Source organism: Dipodomys spectabilis, unplaced genomic scaffold (genome assembly GCF_019054845.1).
Source record: "Dipodomys spectabilis isolate Male_0828 unplaced genomic scaffold, ASM1905484v1 ptg000054l, whole genome shotgun sequence".
NCBI classification, from domain to species: domain Eukaryota; kingdom Metazoa; phylum Chordata; class Mammalia; order Rodentia; family Heteromyidae; genus Dipodomys; species Dipodomys spectabilis.
In genome coordinates, this window is record NW_024870731.1 from 21,187,407 (window position 1) to 21,209,160 (window position 21,754).

General features: G+C 35.6%; 1 protein-coding gene across 1 annotated transcript in view; it reads right to left on the reverse strand.

Moving 5' to 3' along the window:
- Positions 1-21,754, reverse strand: part of Cfap20dc (CFAP20 domain containing) — a 208,415-nt gene that overhangs the window by 132,038 nt on the left and 54,623 nt on the right. The window contains exon 5 of the mRNA XM_042680019.1: positions 126-240. Coding sequence (XP_042535953.1) covers positions 126-240 — 115 coding nt within the window. The remainder of the gene's footprint in view (positions 1-125; positions 241-21,754) is intronic.

Sequence of the window (21,754 nt, forward strand, 5' to 3'; positions counted from 1 at the left end):
TCTTACCTCACAGATTTCAAGGGAGAGGAAGGAAGGGCAATGTGCCTCACTCATAAAGTAGGCCCACATTATTAATACTTACTGAATTGAATTTAACAATTTAGGCAACATTCTGTGATACTTACAATTTTGCGCTTGATCATGAAGAGTGGGATTTTTGCATGAAGAGGGGTTGAAGACAGTTCCTTATGGACTGTTGATAAATACAATCTTCTTTTGATGTTTCTTAAATCAGTAATTCTGACAAAAAAAGAGAAGAGAAAAACATTTCTATCAATTTAATTACTACTTCTTTGGATAATCATCAAAATGCTTATACATATGGACCCTGTCCAACGGGGAGTTTGAACACAGAATTTTTAAGAATTGCCATTTTCTTTGAAGAAGTAATAAAATTTCTTCCTTAAATGCAAAATGCTCACAAGGCAGAATGTATAAATTTACTTAATATGCTAATTTATTTCTGTACTCTACACTAGATTTCCATAGTACTCCAGACGATGAGAAAAATTCAATTTGTATGAACTGAGAAACGGCTAGCCTTTAATAACCAGGCTCGTTCCAGCCCCTTAAGCATGTGTTATCTTGGGACATACTGTCACCTACTAAATAGGAAAACATTATGGGTTTCTTTCCCTAAAAATGCACCTGTCATTTTATATAGGCTTTTAGTCTGCTTAGAGACAGGCACAAAACACTGACTGTCGGTTTCACTTCCTAAGCACATATCTTCCAACTAGAATTATAATACACAAGTTTATTGCTCACTATTCAGGTCAACCTACAGTGATACCAAGGACACTGAATTTGAACATCTTTAATAGATTTAGACCACAGCCATGATCACAAAGATTAGGTTTGCTTCAGACTCAGAGAGGCTCATTTTTATATTCTGCTTCTTTTAGGTCTCAGAGGTAACACAGCAAGCTGAAAATCTCCAAATCTGTCTCAGGCTGCCATAGTACAGAATTAATGCTTCCTGAAAAACTCTTTTTCTCTGAGAATAAGTAGCATTTTTGTCCTCATGTTTAGACTGTCTCGATGTACTACAGTGCTAATTTTCTATAATTAACAATGCCCTAAGGAGTCATTTAATTAAGATTCACTGTCAATATTTATTGTATAATCGACTATTTAAAAAATCAACATAGCCCATTCTGTAGCCCTTCCAGGCCTCCTCCTCCTCCTCCCCACTTCTATTCTCATTATTTCCTACATATCTTGTCATGGAAAAACAATTATCAAACAATGTTAAGAATAAATACAGTAAAAAATTTGGTGAGATGCCATAGCTAAGATATGAACCAACACAGATGCCCCTCAATAGATGAATGGATCAAGAAAATGTGGTGTGTGTGTGTGTATGTCATTTATATATATATATATATATATATATATATATATATATATATATACATGGCATTCTATGCCTCCATCAGAAATACTTCCCCATTTGTTAAGGAATGGAAAGACTTGGAAAAAATTATATTAAGTTAAGTAAGCCAGGCCCAAAGAAACATAGGTCCCATGGTTTCCTTTATCTGCAATAACTAGTATACATCTAGGACAAGCAGAAAAGATAAAAAGCTATGTACATATAACCATATAAGATGATGCTAAGCTAAATGAACCCCAAGATAGGGACAAAAGTGGTTTTATCTTTGTTGCTGTTGTTTTTAATGTATTTATATTGTACTCTATGATTTTTTTTATTTCTCTTGTATGTTCTCCCCCCATGGTACAATCCTTGTTTTCACTGTATTTGATTCTGGTGCCCTGCACCTTATATATACATTTTTCTAATTTAGGGAGGGGAAGGGAAATACCAAAAAGCTGAAATGAGGATACAGGATAACCCATTGTAACAATGAGATGTGCAAGACACTATGTTGAAAATGAACTTTACAACTTGGGGGGGGGGGGGATGAGTTGGGAAGGTGGGGAGGAAAGGGGTGTTAGGGGAAAACAAAGGAGGGGTAACAATGCTCGATAGGAAATGTGCTCATTACCTTATTTAAGTAATGTAACCCCTCTGTAAAGTATCTTTACAATAAAAAATATTAAAAAAAATTGGTGAGATGATTTCAGGATATACTGAAACCTAAAAAATTATCCCCCTCTACTATTAATTACCATAAATTCACTTAAAAGCAAGAAACCCTTTCAACCTATTATCATAGCTAAGGCTTAAAACACTAAAGTATCAACAGCAGTATTATGTTTTGATGTATAACTAAATGCAATATTTCACTTCAACATATGTACATGTGCTAGGTGTGCGGGTATAATGAGTATGTACAATGTGCTATGTGTGCACAGACATTTTACTAATGGGGTGTAGTATCAAACATATGTAGAAAGTATTGTTATTAGGGGTGCTATTACATATTGTTTATAGAAAGTACTAATTAAGAAGAAGAGCAGGAAATGGTGCTACAAGCCCATAATCCTTGCTACCTGAGTGGCAGAGATTGAGGCACAAGGCTAGTCCAGGCAAAAAAAATGTGAAACTGCATCTCAGCCAACAACTGGTGTGATAGCCTGTGCCTGTCATCTCAGATACAAGGGAAGCACAATACCTAGACATTATGACGTATGCCTGTCATTCCAGCCATCCAAGAAAAGACAAATATGAAGATCACAGCTCAGAGGCTGGTTTAGGCATAAAGCAAGACTATAACTAAAAAAAATAACTAACACATGAAGGTTCATGAAGTATAGTGCTTACCTGGCTGTGAGGCCCTGAATTCAATCCCCAGTACTGAAAAAAAAAGTTCTGATTAGGGCATGGAAATTAAGCAAAAAGAGGGAGGGTTTAAGCCAAGAGTTATCTGTGACCTGATGTTGTTATCAAAAGTTTTCTGTTTGTAAGGATGAAACTAAATAATTTTTATTTAAATTATTAAAGATCAAACTCCAACCAGTATAATGTTTAAATATATTGTCACATATTGGCCAATGTGAACATTCATTTATTCATTCACATTCAAACTGAGCCATGAAGCATTTCTTGGAATATGCCAGTGATATAATGATATAGATGAAATCTGAGTATTTATTCTAGAGGAAAAAAAGCAGGTGAAAACTACAAAAAGAAAAAGATTCAACCTGCCAGGCACTGGTGGCTTACACCTGTAATCCTAGCTACTCAGGAGGCTGAGGTCTGAGGATCATGGTTCAAAGCCAGCCCAGCAGGAACATCCATGAGACTGTTCTCTCCAATTAACCACCAGAAAACTGGAAGTGGTGCTGTGGCTCAAGTGATAGAGCGCTTGCTTTGAGCTGAAGAGCGCCTAGGCCTAGTTCAAGCCCCCAAACCAACAACAACAACAACAAAAAGATTAAACTAGAAGATACCAAAAAATGATCTGCTTTAGACAGTATTGATGGTAAGATTTGTAGTAGATAAGGAACATGACAGAGAGATGCAGAGAAGCCAAATGTTAGAAGTTTTATATTAAGGTAAGAAGTTTATAAATTTATTGTCCAGTGTTGGAAGCTAGTCCAGGGCCCATATTCTTCCTTTCATGATTAAGATATATTTATAAAAACAAATAAGGTCTTGCTTCATCACTGGAATAAAATTTGTACAAATTTAGTGTTCATTTTAAGACTGATAATATGTAATATGTATATAATACATTACATACTTTATATACTGGAACTCTAGGGTAAACCCAGGGCCTTGTGAATGCTAAGTAGGTACTGTGTTGTGCCAAACCTCCAGCCTCTTCTATTCACTATTTTCTTAACAGTATTGTTCTAGTGCTTGAACTCAGAGCCTGCATGTTGTCCCAGGGCTTTTTTGATCAAGGCTGGTGCTCTACCACTTGAAAAACAGCTCCACTTTCAGCTTTTTGGGGATTAATTGGAGATAAGTCTCACTGACTTTTCCTGCCCAGGCTGGCTTCCAACTACAATCCTCAGATCTCAGATTACAGGCATGAGCCTCGGGCTCCCAGCTTTAACTTTTAATTTGAAACTAATTTCCAACTAAAAGAAAGTTATCAAGCACTATACATAAAAGAATTGTATGCATTTTATATTCACTTATGGGGATGCTTTTTGATTAGCAGAAGTTTTCATTTTCATGAAATCAGTTTGTCATTACTTATACTTGTGCTTTCGATATCCTTAAAAAAATTCCTTGCCTAGCACAAAGTTGCAAATATAGTATATTTCCTCCTAGACCTTTATAGTTTTTGTTTTTTCATTCAGTCTATGAGAAACCTCAAATTAGTTCCTCTTTGTTGTATGAGACAATGGAGGGGAAGTTATTTTCTTTTTGTAGTTTATTCAATCGTTCCAGCACCACTTATCAAGCTCATTTTCCCTTATTGAAATTGCTTATTACTTTGTTGAAAATCATTGATTATCTTGTATTAGTTCATTTTCTGTTTATGAGGAAACACATGAGACTTATTTATGGAGACTCAAGGGCATGGTACTAGCATCACAATGTGAAAAGATGATGTAGGAGAAAGACATTAATTTCTAGAGAGGGAGCTAGAGGACAATCCAGGAATTGGGCTCACTCTTATAACAACTTACTCTTGCAAGAACTAACAGTCTCACAATATCTACCTTAATCCTTTCTGAAGGTAGCATCTCAATACTCTAAGGACTCCCAACTAGGTGCCAGCACTTAAAGGTTCATGCAATGTCCCAAATCACCACCATATCAAGTAGATGAAGGTTCTAACAAACTAAGTTCTAATGATAGCAACTATAAATGTGTGTGCATATATCTGTAAATTTATATAGCCACTATATATGTGTATATGTAAATACATGTATATACATATTTGTGTGAAAGAGATCCTCACACACACTATGTATATATATAAACGCAAACATACATGTTTGAGGATCTATTTCTGGATTTCCTCTTGATACATTTCTCAGTGACTCATTTATTCTTTCTTATACCAATTATATACTATTTTGATAGGTAAAGAAACTTCAACTTTATTTTGTTCAAGATTTGTTTAGACTTTACTTTTCTATATAGATTTTAGAATCCATTTATCATTTCCTATTAAAAAGTTTTTGAGAGTTTATTGGCTATGCTAAATTGAATCTAAAGATCAATTTTAGGAGAACACTATTGAACCTTCAAATCCACTAACATGATATGTATCTCCATTTATTTAGGCCTTATCTAATTTCTCTAAAACTGTTATAGTTTGCATGCTTGAAGTCTTATACATCTTTTGTTAAATTATTTCTAAGTATTTTGTTTTACTACATAATTGAAAATGAATTTTCTAACTTAATTTCTGGGACATTTGCTACTACTATATAGAAATACAATTGATTTTTATATACAGATCTTGTTTCTTGTGACCTTGCTTAATTCAATCATGAGTTCCAGTAGCTGTTACATATATTCTGAGAATTTTCTTCATAAATAATCATGTCCTTGGTGAATCAAAGGCTGTTTTACTTCTGCTTTTTCTATCTTTATGTCGTTCATTTCTTTTTCTTGCATTACTGCACTGGTGCTAGAACCCTGAACATATACTAAATAGAAGTGATGAGAGTAGACAGCCCTTGCCTTGTTCCTAAATCACTGATGGAATATGACCTTCCTACATGCCTACTAAGGATATGTCACACTTAGGTTTCTGCGATCAGCTGAGATTGTTCTTTTATACTCACTTTTATGTCTACTTTTTCAGTTTCTTTAAAAATCAAGAAAGGATATAGAATTTTTCCACATGCTTTTTCTGCATTGATTGAGATAATCTTATTTTTTTCACTTGTCTCTATGGTGAATTATCTAGCTGATTTTCAAACACAGTATATTAAGTTGACCTCATAAAATGATTTGGGAATGTTGAGTGCCAGTGACTCATGCCTAAAGTCCTAGCTAATCAGGAGGCCAAGATCTGAGGATCCTAGTTTGAATCCATTCTAGGCAAGAAAGTCCGTGAGACTCATCTCCACTCATCTATCAAAAAAGCTGGAACTGGAACTGTAGCTCAAGTGATAGAGCACTAGCCTTGAGCAAAAGAAGTTCAGGGACAATGCTCAGACCCTGAGTTTAAGCCCCAGGTCTAGTACCACCCTCCCCAAATGATTTGAGAATGTTTCCTTCTCTCTTTGTAGACAACACTTTGATTTAAAAGGTGCTAGTTCATTTAAAAATGTGAACAGTATTCACCAATGTCTGAAGTTTTTGTGGAAAGACTTTTTAAATTTAAATTTATTTTATTGTAAAAGTGATGTACGGAGGGGTTAAGTTACCTAAGTAAGGTACTGAGTTACCCCCTCCCTCATTTTCTACCGCTTTCCCTCCTCCCCTGGACCCCCCTCCCTTCCAAGTTGTGAAGTTCATTTCCAGCATAGTGTCTTGTATTGCTGTTGCACTGGTTTACACTTCGTCATTTGTCTCATTATTTTGTTAGACCCCTTCCTTTCCCCAAATCAGATAAATGTATATACAAGACACAGGGTACCAAAATAAAAAACAGTGCAATGGATAAAACAAAGGGGGGGAAAACAATGAAAAAAAATGAAATAACTTCACACAGTATATTAAAAAATACCTCGCTTCTGTATCTTAAAGTTCATTTTGATTAGTATCATTTTTTATGGTCATATATACATAGCTATGGAGCTATTTTGATCATCTGCTAGAACTATCCTAGACATGCTAATTATTACAAATGAGGAAAACCATGGTGCATATGTTTCTTTGGGTCTGGCTTACTTAATATGATTTTTGTGGAAAGATTTTGCTTACAGATACAATTTCTTTAATGGACATATTTATTTTTTCAAAGCAACAACTTGGCTGTGTAAAAATTCTTTACTCTTTATTTTCCATTTTATTGGTTCTTGATTTTATATTGATCATTTCCTTTCTTCTACTTATTTTAGGTTAAATTTTTTCTTTATTTCTGTCTTAGCTTCTAAGGTGAAAAGTTTGCTATTTAAGCACGTTTCATCTGAACCTTTAAAATTCTAAATTTAATTCTATATATGTTAGTTTCATCCCACAAAATTTGATAAAGTAGTGCTTTACTTTTCATTCAATCTGAAATGTTTTCTATTATCCCTTAAGAGTTCTGCTTTGAATCTTGTGTTATTTAGAAACATGCTACTTAAATTCCAGAAATTAATGTCTTTTCTATATGTTATATTGCTATTAATTTTAATTTAATTCTATGATGGTCAGAGAACATATTTTGAAGTTTCATTTTTTTAAAAAAAGGTAGTAAGAATTATTAAATTTCTCCTTTAGAAATTTTTTTGGCTCCATTCTGCATCCACTCTTCCAAAAGGTCACAAATTTGTGCCTTCCAACCACCATCCCAAGTAAAGCCTTCCCTGAAAGGATGCCCTTCCAGATAGTAAGACAGAGGTGGAATCTGTTACAGTGCACTAATTTATCTAAAGAAAATTATTACTGAGTATGAAAATTAATTCCAGTGACTACTTTCTTAACCATGTTTCCTTTTTTTAAAAAAGTTGAGTTGAGTAGTAATTATAAAAATGCAGACTAGGTTGATCTTTCCTCCTGGAAGAAAATATTTCCCCAACTCCTCCCCAACAGTGTGTTGGCTGGACATAGCTTATATTTGCATTTTGTGTGTGAATGTGATGATCTTTTTTCACGGACAAATCCTTCAGCTTTGTAAATAGGCTATGATGTAAAAAGCAAGAAGACCTCAGTAGGGAGTTTTGAAGGCTAGGATGGTATACAGTTAGAAAAGGAAGGGAAATGGAAAGGCAACATCTAAATCCCTACCATTGACCAGAACTTGTGTTGCATCTTGACAAAGTTGTTGCATTTATTCCTCCCATTAAGTCTTTGAAACAGGACTCCATATTCACCTCTTACCACTATAGTGATAATGTTCAGAGGTCTTAAGAAACTTGGTCAAGCTATATAAGTGGAAAAGCCAGGAAGCTTCCAGACTAAAAAAAAGTCGAGGAATAATGACAAATGGCAAATTATTTGTAAGTCTATCTAACAATTCCAGAAGTTGGTAACTGCCTGTGGAGCTTGAATTTATGGCTCTGCTCAAATAGCTATCTTTGGGTAAGTGATACTCCCTCTGGTATTGCTTGGAGAACTTATCTGTTAAATCTGAGTTAAAATACATTTAGAAAGAACTGGAGAATTGCAATAGCAATTCCAGATCTTTCTCTGCCTCAAAATTTATCTCCTTAGCCAGTGCCAGTGGCTCAGGCTTGAGATCCTTGCCACTAAGGAGGCTGAGATCTAAAGATCAGATTATTTTTTTTTGGGGGGGGGCAAAGGGGTGGGTCGTGGGGCCTGAACTCTGGGCCTGGGTGCTGTCCCTCAGCTCTTCAGCTCAAGGATGGTGCCCTACCACTTGAGCCACAGCACCACTTCCAGCTTTTTCTGCTTATGTGGTGCTGAGGAATCAAACCCAGGACCTCATGCATGGAAGGCAAGCACTCTACCACTTAGCCACCTTCCCAGCCTTAAGGATCACAATTTGAAGCCAGCCTATGCAGGGAAGTCCACGAGACTCTTATTTCCAATTAATCACCCCAAAGCTGGAATTGGAGCAATGGTTCAAGTGATAGAGTGACAAAGCAAAGGGACAGCTCTTAGACCCCGAGCTCAAGTCCTAGTATTGGCACAAAAAAAATTGTATCTTTGGACTTATTAATAAAACTCAGTACTAGGCTAAGGTGCCCTATTCTTGTGAATCTCTTTGGCAATCCAATTCTTTGAAATGGTGTTATATAGCCTCCTTAAGAAGTAGGCCTTCAAGAATAGTCTGAGATAAGGAAGTAGGTGTGAGTAGTCTGAGAGCTGATTCCATGAAGCAGAAGTGAGAGAGTTGGGAGGATAAGACAATAAAAGGAAAAACCAATAGCGTGCACACCACTAGTGACAATGCTGTTTCTTCAGGACTTCTGGAAACATGTACACATATACCACAGGACTGACTATCTGAAGAGTAGAAGGGGAGAGCAAATTGACGCCCAATTCCCAAAGGGTAAGGGCTGCCTTTGAGGCCCAAATTCCCCAACATGTCAATAGGTGGAATGGGTTCTCAGAGCACCAAAGGCCCTGAAGTCCACTGGAACAAATTTGTACCAAATCATCCCATGTAGCTTCAGGTGATTTTAAAGCCAGGTTTTTGGGATTTGAATCCTGGCTTCACCACATCAGCTACATGATACCATGCCTCAGTTTCTTCATCTACAAGTAATAAGGAAAGCAATAAGGACCTAGAGGACTGCTTTAAGAACTGAGCTAGTGAGTAGTTGAGACCATACTTAGAGAGGCCTGACACACAGGAAGCCTCCTAAGTCCCAACCTTATCAACTTGGGTGGCTGTGAATTGTTTAGTGAACTCTGGGTTTCTGGACTTTTAAATTTCTAAAAGCTAAAACTTTTGTGGCTAATACATGCCACAAGATCATCTACGGATGACACAGACTCCATATTAGAAAGCAGAAATGGGTGCGATTATAGACCATGTAGTCTTTCACTATGCTTCAGAGAGTCTTGGTTATAATACTAGCAGCAGTGTGGGCGTCAAGTAGGATGGTATCTATAATACATTTACTCTGCTATTGTATAAACTCCCCAAGGATTGAGACCTGATATATTATGTTTTTCTCACAGAATGGGGTTTAGAAATTTGCAATCAATTAGGAAACACTGATGAGCTGTCCTTTTGGAAATCCAACCAAAGTTATATATTTGACTATTTTCTGAAAACCTATAAATGTGCTCATTGCTAAACATGGAAGTAGACACTGGGGATACCACAGAGAATAAGACAAACTCCCCACCCTCATGAAACAAGTATTCTGTTGGAGAAGTTAGTAATAAGTAAACAATTACAGATATGGAATACTAGCTCCTAATAAGGGATATAAAGAAAGCTAAAACACATAAGACGACAGAGAGTGTTGGGGTAGAAGACATTATTTTAGACACAGTAATCAGGAAAGGCCACACACAGAAGATAGAATTTGAATGGAGTTGAATAAGATAAGGATAGGAGCCATGCATACACCTAGAGGAAGAGAATTCCAGAGAGAAGAATTAACAAAATTATGTGAAATTTCACAAAAAAGGTTTGTTCTTGAGCTATTTACAGTAGATCTGTCAATATGATCCTACATATCTACTAGATATATATATATATCTACTAGATATCTAGTTGATAGATAGATATCCTACATATCTACTATATATATATAGATAGATATCCTATAGATATATATATATATATGTAGATATCCTACATATCTATTTGTTGTATGGTTTCTACATAGTTTAATGGCCCAGGGACTATGTAGAAACCATACAACATTAAACTATGTAGAAATCATACAACAAGCACATAGCATGAGCTTCATCATCATATAGGTCAGGATGTGTTTTATATAAAATAGTTCTCAATTAAATCTAGCCTTTATGGCTCTGATGTCCAGAAGAATCTCCAAATGATCATGTGCTCAAGCTTAAGACAGTTATGAGGACTAGGTCATGCAAATAGCAAGAGAGGCTTATTCTACTGTCTTTGCAAAAATAAATATGCAAACCTTCCTCATCTCATAATCAAGGATAGTTGGTTACAGAGGAGAACAAAAATCATTTGCTCAGCTTAAATGGTACTGAAAGCAAAATGAGTTGCTACTTAAAAAATTAAAATTAGTCATTCATGAGAGAAAGAAAATAAATGCATATGTGTGACTATTTAAAGGCTTCATTACACTTATATGCTTTTGTGGGGAACAATTAGTTGCTGTATGGACGGCTGCTTGTAAAACAGCTTTTCCCTAGTAATTCAGGCTTGATTTTCACGATCTAAAACCTCCTGTGACCTAACAAACATGAAAAAGATAAACCACACTAGTTGTACTCCTCTTATACTTAAAGATGCCTTTTAAAACCCCACATTTAAGTTAGTATATTGTTATATGTGTAAGTGAGTGGCATTCATAGCTAAGGGTCAGCAATGGGATAGAAAACATAATGAGACCATGTTGAGGAAAAAAATGGGGTAGTCAACAGGAAAATCAACCTCATTTATAATAATATTCTAGTGATCAGCAGGTGGATAACTTCTAGCTATGGTCATTAACAACATTCATTTCAAACTTAACATCTACATTTGAAAACCACTTTAAAGCAAAATTACTTTTCAATTCAATTTTCAATTTGCCTTTATATATTTGTCTTTGGTTGACAGTTTTTCCCACAACAGCAACCCCAGTTAGAATATGATTCTATGGTAGCAACCATTCAAGAGTGTAGATAATCTCATTTATTCAGATTATCTATTCACTTTTCTTTTCTGTGTCCAATCATTTACAACCATTTGTGAGTGTTCACTTTGGGTTAGAATGAACTTGCAAAATTGATGTCAGACTTCTGATGATTGGATTCATTTATTCTAATCATTTGTTCTTGAAGCCAAAATAGGTTTTCTTTTTCGTTACCCTAACCTAAAAATTATCAAGTTTGTATGCATATTTTCAATAATTACAAGAAATTAATGAGAGTGCAAAATACTATCTTTAAACATGGCTATGGAATGAAATTTAAAGGGAAACAGTAGGTAGTTCCATGACCTTCCTTAAACATTCATTCCAACGCTTTACAATTAACCAAGGAATATTATTTCCATTTTTACTCTGTGGAGTTTTTTCAATCCCTTCTACTAAGTTTAAATTTATTGAAGATTCTTTTGTTCTTAATAAAAAGGAGCAGCAATTCTGCCTTCATAAGCTTATTAAAACACAATGTAATTCTTTTTTCTTAGTTATGATTCATTACAATGCATATAGTACACAGACGGTTTTAAGTAACCTACGTTCTTGGAACTTTCTTTGAGGATCATTTGATCCCCCTTTAAAAAAAAGCTTCATTGGGTTTATAATTTACAATTAAAAATGTTAGCATATTTAAGGAGTTAAATTACTAACACCAGGATCTAGTTGAAGAATATTGCTATCATCTCAAAAAGGTCCCATATGCTTTAATAGTTTAAAAAATTTTTTGTTGTCAAGGTGATACACAGAGGGACACAGTTAAATAAGTAAGATAATAAGTACATTTCTAGTTGAACTTGTTACCCCCCTCCCTCATTTTTCTCCCACTTTCCTTCCCCCTCAATTCCCCCCACACCAAGTTTTACAGATCATTTCCAACATATTGTCTCGTGAGTATCGCTGTTCCATTGGTTCCCCCTGTCTCTTGTCTCACCATTTTGTTGTTCCCTTTCCCTTCCCTAATTCCCTAATAATCTGAATTATATATATATATATATATATATATATATATATATATATATATATATACATACAACACCAGGGTACCAAAATCAAATACAGTGACAACAGGAGATAAATCATAGAGGGAAGAACACACAAAAGAAACAAGAAATCACATAGTACATTAAAAACAACAACAAAAAACTTCTGTGTCCATGCCTTGGAGTTCATTTTGCTTAGCATCATCTTATATGGTCATATGTACTTAGCTATTGAGCTATTCTTCTCATCTGCCAAAATTATCCTAGACATACACTAATTATTTCAAATAAAGGAAACCATGGGACCTATATTTCTTTGGGTCTGACTTACTTCACTTAATATGATTTTTTCCAAGTCTTTCCTTACAAATGGGGTGGTACCATTCTTTCTGATGGAAGCATAGAATTCATATATATATATATATATATATATATATATATATATATATATCACATTTTCTTGATCAGTTCATCTACTGAGGAGCACCTGGGTTAGTTCCTTATCTTAGCTATGATGAATAATGCTGTGATAAACATGGTTGTGCTGGTAGCTTTAGTATGGCCTTGTTTATGGTCATTTGGGTAAATGCCCAAAAGTGGGATTGCTGGGTCATAATGGAGCTAGCTCTATGTGTTTTTTGAGAAACCTCCATACTTCTTTCCAGAGAGGTTAAACAAGTTTACACTCCCACCAACAATGTAGTAGCGCTCCCTTTTGGCCACATCCCCTCTAGCATTTGTTGTTATTAGATTTCTTGATTATAGCCATTCTACTTGAGGTGAGGTGGAATCTCAATGTTGTTTTGATTTTCATTTCTTTTGTGGCTAGAGAAGTTGAGCATTTCTTCATGTGTCTATTAGCCATTCTTACTTCCTCTTCAGATAAGTCTCTCTTTAAGTCTTTAACCCACTTATTAATTGGGCTGTTGTTTCTTTGAGGATTTTTTTTGGGGGGGGGTTAATTTTTTGAGTTCTAAGTATATTTTAGAAATGAGACCATTGTCTGTTGTATGGCTAGAGAAGATCTTCTTCCAATCTGTTGGCTTTCTGTTGTTCTTGCTAGCTATGTCCTTTGCCATGCAGAAGTTCTGCAATTTTATGCAATCCCATTTGTCCAACCTTTTTTTGATTTGTTGTATTTTCTGGGTCTTTATTAATAGAATTGTAGCCTTGACACAGAGCCCTAGACTTTCACCTATTCCCTACTGTAATGTTTTCAGGGTGTCTGCCTTTACCTCGAGGTCTTTGATCCATTTGGAGTTGATTCTGGTTCAGGTGATATATAAGGATCTAACTTTAGTTTTCTACATGTGTTTGACCAATTTTGTCAGCACCATTTACTGAAGAGGCTGCCTTTCTTCCATTCTATTTTTTTGACTCCTTTATTGAAGATTAGATGGCTATAGGTCTGTGGTTCATTTCTGGGTCTTCAGTTCTATTCCATTGATCTTCTGTTCTTGTGCCAGTATCAAGCTGTTTTGATTACTATGGCTTTGTAATAGAGTTTGAAGTTTGGTATTGATATTCCTCCAGCATTGTTCTTTCTGCTAAGGATTACTTATGCTATTTGGGGTCTTTTATTGTTCTATATGAATTTTTGGATTGCTTCTTCTTTTTCATTAATTCTACTCTCTCTCTCTCTCTCTCTTTTTTTTTTTTTGATGTTGTTGATGGTGGTGGTCATGGAGCTTGAACTCTGGGCCTGGGCACTGTACCTGACCTCTTCTGCTCAAGAAGAACACGCTACCACTTGTGCTTTTAGTCTCTAAATCCAGTTTCAGTCTCTAAATATTTATCTCTTCCAGAATTTCATTTAAGTGAAATAAAATTTTTTAAAAAGAATTTGCATCTGGTTTTGTTCCCTAATGTTTTAGAGACATATTCATGTAGAATATAGCATTACTTTTTAAATTGTAGAACAACATTATAAGGACATTCCACATTTTGTTTACTCATTCACCAGACAGAGCTGTAGATTCCTCTCAGGTTTCTCATCTGAATAATGCACTAGGACATCCAAGTTCAACTGGTTGTATATATATGTTTTCATATAACTGAATTATTTTACATTCCACTGCAAAGTATAAGAATTTCAATTTATCCACAACTTGATCAATACTTGATATTTCCCATCTTGTTTATTATAGCCATTAAAGTGAATAAGAGGCATTATTTCATTGTTCCTTTAATTAGCCTCTCCCTAATGATATAAAGTGCTGAAAATAGTATCATAGGCTTTGTAGCCATTCATGTATCTCCTTTGTGAAATATCTCTTCAAATATTTTGTCAATTTGTAAATTTGGTGATATGTTTTCTTAATATTGAATTATGAGTTCTTTTAAGATTTTGTCTATAAGAATTTATCATACATATAATTATCAATTATTTTACCTGCTTTGTCTTAAAAACCTTTCCAAGCACAGAATTTAAAATTTTTCATTAAGTGCAGTTTATCATATTTTTCTTTTAATTGAATGTGTTTTAGTATATGTATTCATAAACTGATTTTCTAACCCAGGGCTATGAAGATTTCCTGTGTTTTCTTTTCACTTTTTTCACTACCTTTTACACTTAAGTCTAAAATCTGTTTGGGTTTACTTATGATCTGAAGTAAGTGTCTAAATTAAGTATTTTGTGCCCATTATGGGGCTTGAACTCAGAGTCTGAGCATTGTCCCTGAGCATTTTGCTCAAGGCTAGCACTGAACCACTGCTCTACTTCTGGCCTTTTTGTGCTTAACTGGGGATCAGAGTCTCATGGACTTTCCTGCCTGGGCTTGGCTTTGAACAGCAAACTTTTCAGATCTCAGACTCCTGAGTAACTAGGATTATAGGCATGTCACTGGTACCCAGCTACCTATATTAATTTTTAAACATGTGAATATCCAAATGCCCCAGCAGCATTTGTTGGAAAAACTATTCTTTTATCCATTTAAACTACCTTAGCAATTTGTCAACAGTCAATTTGGCCATAAATATAAGGGTTCATTTCTTGACTCTTTATGCTGCTATATTGATCTGTGTGTCTTCTTCATACCATAGAGCACTGCTTGAACTTATAATAAAATTTTGAAAACAGTAAGTACAAGTACTCCACCTTTATTCTTTCATAAAATTATTTTGCTTTATTTTTGAATTTCCTTACAAATTTAAAATCAGACCATTTATTTCTACAAAAGCATCATCATCAACAACAACAACAACAAGTACTGACTAGGATTTTCCTGCCAAAAAAAAAACCCTAATGAATTTAGGGGAGAATTATTATCTTAACAATATGATTCTGTTGGAATATCCATTTATTTAGATCTTTAACTCACAAAAACATGTTAGAAAATAGTTTCTTTGGGAATTAACTCCAAATTTTCTTATTGTAGGTATGGATTATTTTATTGTTTAGCAAAATGGTAGACTTCAAACTCATAGAGCAAAGCAATGATTAGTAGTGGGATATTTGTAATAAAATACACAAAAATATCATTTTAACAATGCTAAAATAAGATTCACACTTATCTGGGACTTCAAAACAGGCATCATACAACATTTTACAGTGGCCATGAGGGAAGTATAGATAAGGTTGTTCTGCCAGGGCCATAGTCATGTGGGGAATCAATAGACTATCCTTCAAGGTAAGAGCACAACAATTTACTTATAGTGGTTTATTGAGTGCTTAGTTCAATATGAGAGGACATTTTGTCAATAACCTCCTAATGGATGCTATACATGACAGTTCAATGCTACAATATACAAACTGGAAAGCCATATAATAAAATCTATATGTCCCTGGAGTCAGAAGATGATCATTTGTAGAGGACCTAAAGAAAAGCATTAAGAAATGTCTTATTGCAAAGCTTAATGATTGTTATGGTTTTTATGGATTGCATTAATAGAAATACACTGGTGCCATTTTATACATTCCTTCAATTTATAATACTCTAGCAAAGGAAAGGTGAAATTAAGCTTTTGCTTGTATTTGAATTAGGCTAGACGATTATCAATGTAAACACATTTACCAATTAAGTTAGCAAAATTCACCACTGGAGCAAAATTCTATTGGTTTGAAAAGAACTTGAGAAGTTGAGGTAAATTAACAATTTAGTTTTATAGTTTGTTCCTAAATTTATAATACAAGGGTTAAGTGTTTATAAGAGCTATCTTCATGCCACTGATTAAAACTGGGAAGCATGATTAAAACCTGTGTTCAAATAGCTTGTAAGGACCTTTAAGTACTAAGAACTCTTTGGTTCTTGTTTCCTTAAAAAAATTTCCTTTGAATAATGTCCACTTCTACTCTGTTTTTTTGGTATTCTCTCATATCATCTATATAGTGGGGGATTTCATTGTTATCTTTCCACACATTTACAATGTATTCCAATCAATCCACTTCTACCCTACTTTAAATGTTATCTATATGTTGATAAGTCAGTCTATATCCTCCAGTCCTGAGTCATCTTTTGACCTCAAAACAGCTTACTTAAATCTTTCCCTAGATATTTCACATGTTTCAAATAAAACACATCAAACTATTTTTTAAAAATATTTTAATTCTTGGGGCTGGGAAGGTGGCTTAGTGGTAGAGTGCTTGCCTCGCGTGCATGAGGCCCTGGGTTCGATTTCTCAGCACCACAAAGCAGAAAACCCCGGAAGTGATGCTGTGGCTCAAGTGGTAGAGTGCTAGCCTTGAGCTGAAGAGCTGAGGGACAGCATCCAGGCCCAGAGTTCAGGCCCCACGACTGACAAAAAAAAAAAAAAATCTTAATTCTCCACCCTCACTGCCTCCTACTAGCTCATTTCAGAGAGCTATGTCATTCTTGGTTTATACTTCCTCTCTGAGAGTCTATCAGTTCTATGTTGAATCCATTCATTTCTCTATTTCCTATGCTGTCAGAGAGGTCCAGGTATCATAGTTCCCTCCCTGTATAGCTCCCACCTGGTTTCTGTATTTCCATTTTTATTTCCTTTCCCTCCAATCTGTAGCCTCAAGAGCATCCAGAATAACCACCTTAAGTGGGCATCAGATTAGTCTGTCATATTTCAGTGGCTTCACAATGCCCTGAGAATAGAATCTAAATTCCTAGTTCACAAGGTCTTTAAACTGTCTGGCTATACTCAACAGGCCTCATTCACTACAGTTTGGGTCTGAAAAGAACAGAAGTCCCCTCACATTGCTGAAATGAAGAGATTATCATGAAATGATTTGTTGCAGAGTTAAGAAATGTTTGTGAAAAACAAAAAATAAACGGTTACTTCTCCCCTCCCAAAGTTAACACTGGGCAGCTAATTACTATTCCCAGATCTACAGGGCTATGAAAAGGAATTAAGAGTCAGAGCAATTTTGTCCTTGTGGGAAGGGTCGTCTGCAGGAAGTCCTATTGTCTGATCTCTTGCTAGTATTTCTCAATGGCTGGGAAGGCTAAGGAAATTAGAAGCCTGAGGTCAAAGGAGTTAAGTAACTAAAAAGAGTAGAATATGGGATAGCTTGAAGGGGGTACCTCCCAGGACCCAGAGCAAGTGAGAGAATGCAGTGAATAGACCTAGAGGATTGTGAGAGGAAGATTAAGCAGTATATATGTCAATCCTAGGTATGTCCCTGTTCTTCCTATGTACTGCTCTTGGTTTAAAACTTAGTGTGTTCTTACAATAAGAATTCACACAAGCTTGTACTTTCTGTGATACCTTCTGTCTTCCACTCATCACATGCCTAGCTCTTCATGTCTCTTAAAGTCTTAATCTGGATACTTTTATAATTAAGAATTATCTAAATAGTGCCTCCTTGGTTAGTCTTTTGCCTATTTCCTTCATAGCACCTATGTTAATTTGTAGCTATTGTATTTACTTATTTTTCTGTTTTTTTACTCCAGCCTATGAGGACAGTGACAATCTGAAATGAATTTTTTTTTTTTTTTTGGTTGGTTGTGGGGCCTGAACTCTGGGCCTGGGCGCTGTCCCTCAGCTCCTCAGCTCCAGGCTAGCGCTCTACCACTTGAGCCACAGGGCCACTTCCGACAATGACAATCTGTCTAGCAAATACTTCCCACATAGTAGGTACTTAATAAAGGTTAACTGAAAGAGCATTGGGAAAATTAGGTAGCAAAATCATTAAGACTTTGCCTACAGACAATATATTTACAGAAACATCTGTATGAAATCTACAGAGGGAGAGCATTTACGGAAACTTGATATTTACTTTTCTGCATAGCATGATTGTGGCTAGGAAAAAAAAATCTTTATGTAAGAAGTAATACTCTGCTCTGATAAATGTTCCATTCCTTGTTTACTTAAAGGACAATGTCTATTGTGGCACCACTGATCTAAAACTGAATAATTGATTCATTTAAAAGCAAGGTTGATGCTCATTTCTTTTATGCTGTCTCTATAGCAATAGCATAAAATCACCAGTGTTGGTGTGTGATGTTCTTGGTACTAGAATATTAATCATTTTGACATCTTTTCTCTTTTTCTTTTTTTAAAATAGAAAAGTGGAAACAAAGGAATATGAAGTACCTTTGAATATAGGAATATTTGGCTGTTGATAGCATGTTTAGATAAGAGATGGCAATTGCAAAGCAGAGTCTTCAGTGGTGACAATACTTTGATATGACTATATTTAAACACCCAAGTGCTTGTCTCATGTCCTCTGAAAGAGCAACATCAAGTGATATTAATCTTAAAGCACTGGGACACTCTCTGTGAATGACAGGCCTATTTGCTTTTGCAAAACCAATCTATAAAAACCAACCTTTGCCTTCATTTATATACTACCTGTTGTGTGTGTGTGTGGGGGGGGGAGTGTGGGTGTGTGGTATGTGAGAGAGGGGAGGAGAGTGTGTATTGGGGCTTGAACTCAGGACCTGGACACTGTCCCTCATCTTTTTCACTCAAGGCTGGCACTCAACCACTTGAGCCACCTTCAGCTTTTTGGGTGGTAAATTGGAGATAGATAAGAGTCTCTTGGATTTTCCTGCCTGAGCTGGCTTCAAACTGTGATACACAGATACCAGCCTCCTGAGTAGTAAGTATTACAGGCATGAGCTACCAGCACCCAGATCCATCTATTTTTTTTAAGGACAATATGTTTATAATGAGCAATTTCTCCTTAAGATCTAGGCCACAATGCCCACCTCAGCATCTAAGCATTAACAGGTCTTAAAATATTTTTTGTGCTGGCTAGAGAAGAAATGCCTGGAAACACCTAACTTTGGAAGGAGGCAAGCATAAAAATAACAGGAGATGAAGAAATGGCAGAAAAGAATCAAGGAAAAGTGAAAAACCAAAAAGTAGTTGAGAATGAATGTTACCAAGCTAAAGGAGAAAGAGCATCAGGCTAAAGGAGAAAGAGCAGCATAGCAAACTCTTCCCAGGGAAGACAGCTCCCAACCACTGCCTTCACCTGCTACATGGAAAGGGTAACTGGATGAGCACAAGGTCCCACATGGTAGTCTGGTTTGGCTTTAAAGCCTGACTCTGCCCTGTCTATGTGAAACATTAGCAAATAATTCCAGAGCATTAATTTCTTCATCTGTAAAATAGATCTAATGGCTAACTTGCTATATGATTGTGAACATACGATGCAAGTCTCACATTTGTTCTTATACCCAACTAAAATTTGCTGCTGTTCTTTGATACAGTCAGGAAGCAAACTTTCTGCATGAGTAGACTTTCTTCACTAGGATACATGTGTGGAGGTAAAAAATTGACACATGTGTTTTTCATGAGCAACCCAGTCATGGAATATAGAGATGCTTCTAAGAGAAAATGACAACCAACTTAGCAAACACCTATGTACATCCAATGACAATCAGAACACTGTATTGCACTTGTATCTGGCACACCTGAGAAGTTTTCCTTTGAGATATCCTGTACCTTACCAACAACATTCCCTGGAAACAAACAAGGGTTTGTCTACAGCTGGAAAGACTTTGGAGATAAAAAAAAAGTTCTGGATAATCTTTTTCTTGGCATCAGATTAACAGTTTCCTGTCAGATAGTTGGAGTGATAAAGAGTCTTGTTTAATTAAAAAATAAAACAATACAAAAAGGAGAGATTTCTGAAACTTGATTTTTCCCAGCACTTCTACTATAAATGGTTAAGGAGCACTGTTTGAGAAATATCACTAATGCCAGTGGAGAAACATTCCTTTGCCTTTTTGTTCTCATCAGTATCTCCCTCTTCAGTAATATCTGATCTAATCTATGGTTCTAAAGAAGCATTCTTCCTGTATTTGTAACCTTAACTTGGGCTCATTATTTCAGTGGCAGCAGTGAAGTTACAATATTAGACTATTCATGTCTAGTGTAATGCTAAATTACTATCCAAGCAGGTCTCAGGACCCATGTTACCCATTGCTTTTTTGAAGCCATAGTTAGGACTATATATGTGGTATGTTCTATCAAAGGAAGAGACTGAAAAACTTGCCCTCCAAAGAAGAAAGAAGGACATTCAGAAGTTGAAAACAAGGCTTTGCTGTCAGACTGCCTAGGTACAAAGCATGTAAACTACATTAGCTGTAGTTCTTTGGGCAAGGCTGTCTCTTCCCAATTTCCTTACTATCTGAAATAGTTTAGATGCTAAACGTCCTTTATAGGTCCATGTACTAAACATATCATCTCCAAAGTGGTGCTATGGGGAGATTGTAGGGCTTAATACAAGGTCTTTAGGTCATTTGGGGACATACTCTGGAAAGGGACTATGAAACATATCACTTTCTCTCTCTTTCTGGCTCTGCTTTGTGGCTTGTGATGTGACTGGATCTTATGTGCTTCTAGCATAGTGTATTTCCCTTGCAAAAGGACCAAAGCCAAGGGTTGCCTGATCTTGAACCTAAATCTCTAAAACTATAAGCTAAATAAACATTTTCTCTATACAAGTTAATTACTTCAGGTATTTCGACATAGCAATGTGAAGCTCACTAATACATTGATCAAGTTGTGTTCAGTCAATATGAACTACATATCGATCCAAGTGCTTGGGCATATTCACAGGTTGTAAGAAATACACTAAATTTTCTAACCCAACTTGCACAAAAAGACGATGGCTTTGAATCTGACAAGAAGGAAATTCAGTTTCTGAATTTCTATAAAAGAATATCAACTATGCTTTCAGCCTGGTACCTAAAGTATATTGATCCTCCCTTAAGAAATAGTACCAAGTTTCAGCACTTTAAGCACTTACCAAAATATTCCACTATAAAGTGACTGAATCTGGCATTTGCCAAAGAGTTGCTTGAGATGTCTGATATTCTGAGTCCTATTAGACTCCTCAAATAAATGCCTTCACAAAGTTGAGATTTAATGTTTTGTCCTTGGTTTTACTCTTTTCTTTTTTTATGGAGAATCAATATAAGAAAAATCCATTTGAAGAAAACTTGTATAAAAATCATATCCTGGACAGCAAATTGGTTTCATCTTAAGTTCCTATGTCCAATGATTGGTAGTGATTGTCTGGAGAGCTCTGTTAAGAAGGACTGCAAGGTTGCTATGATCGATTAGCA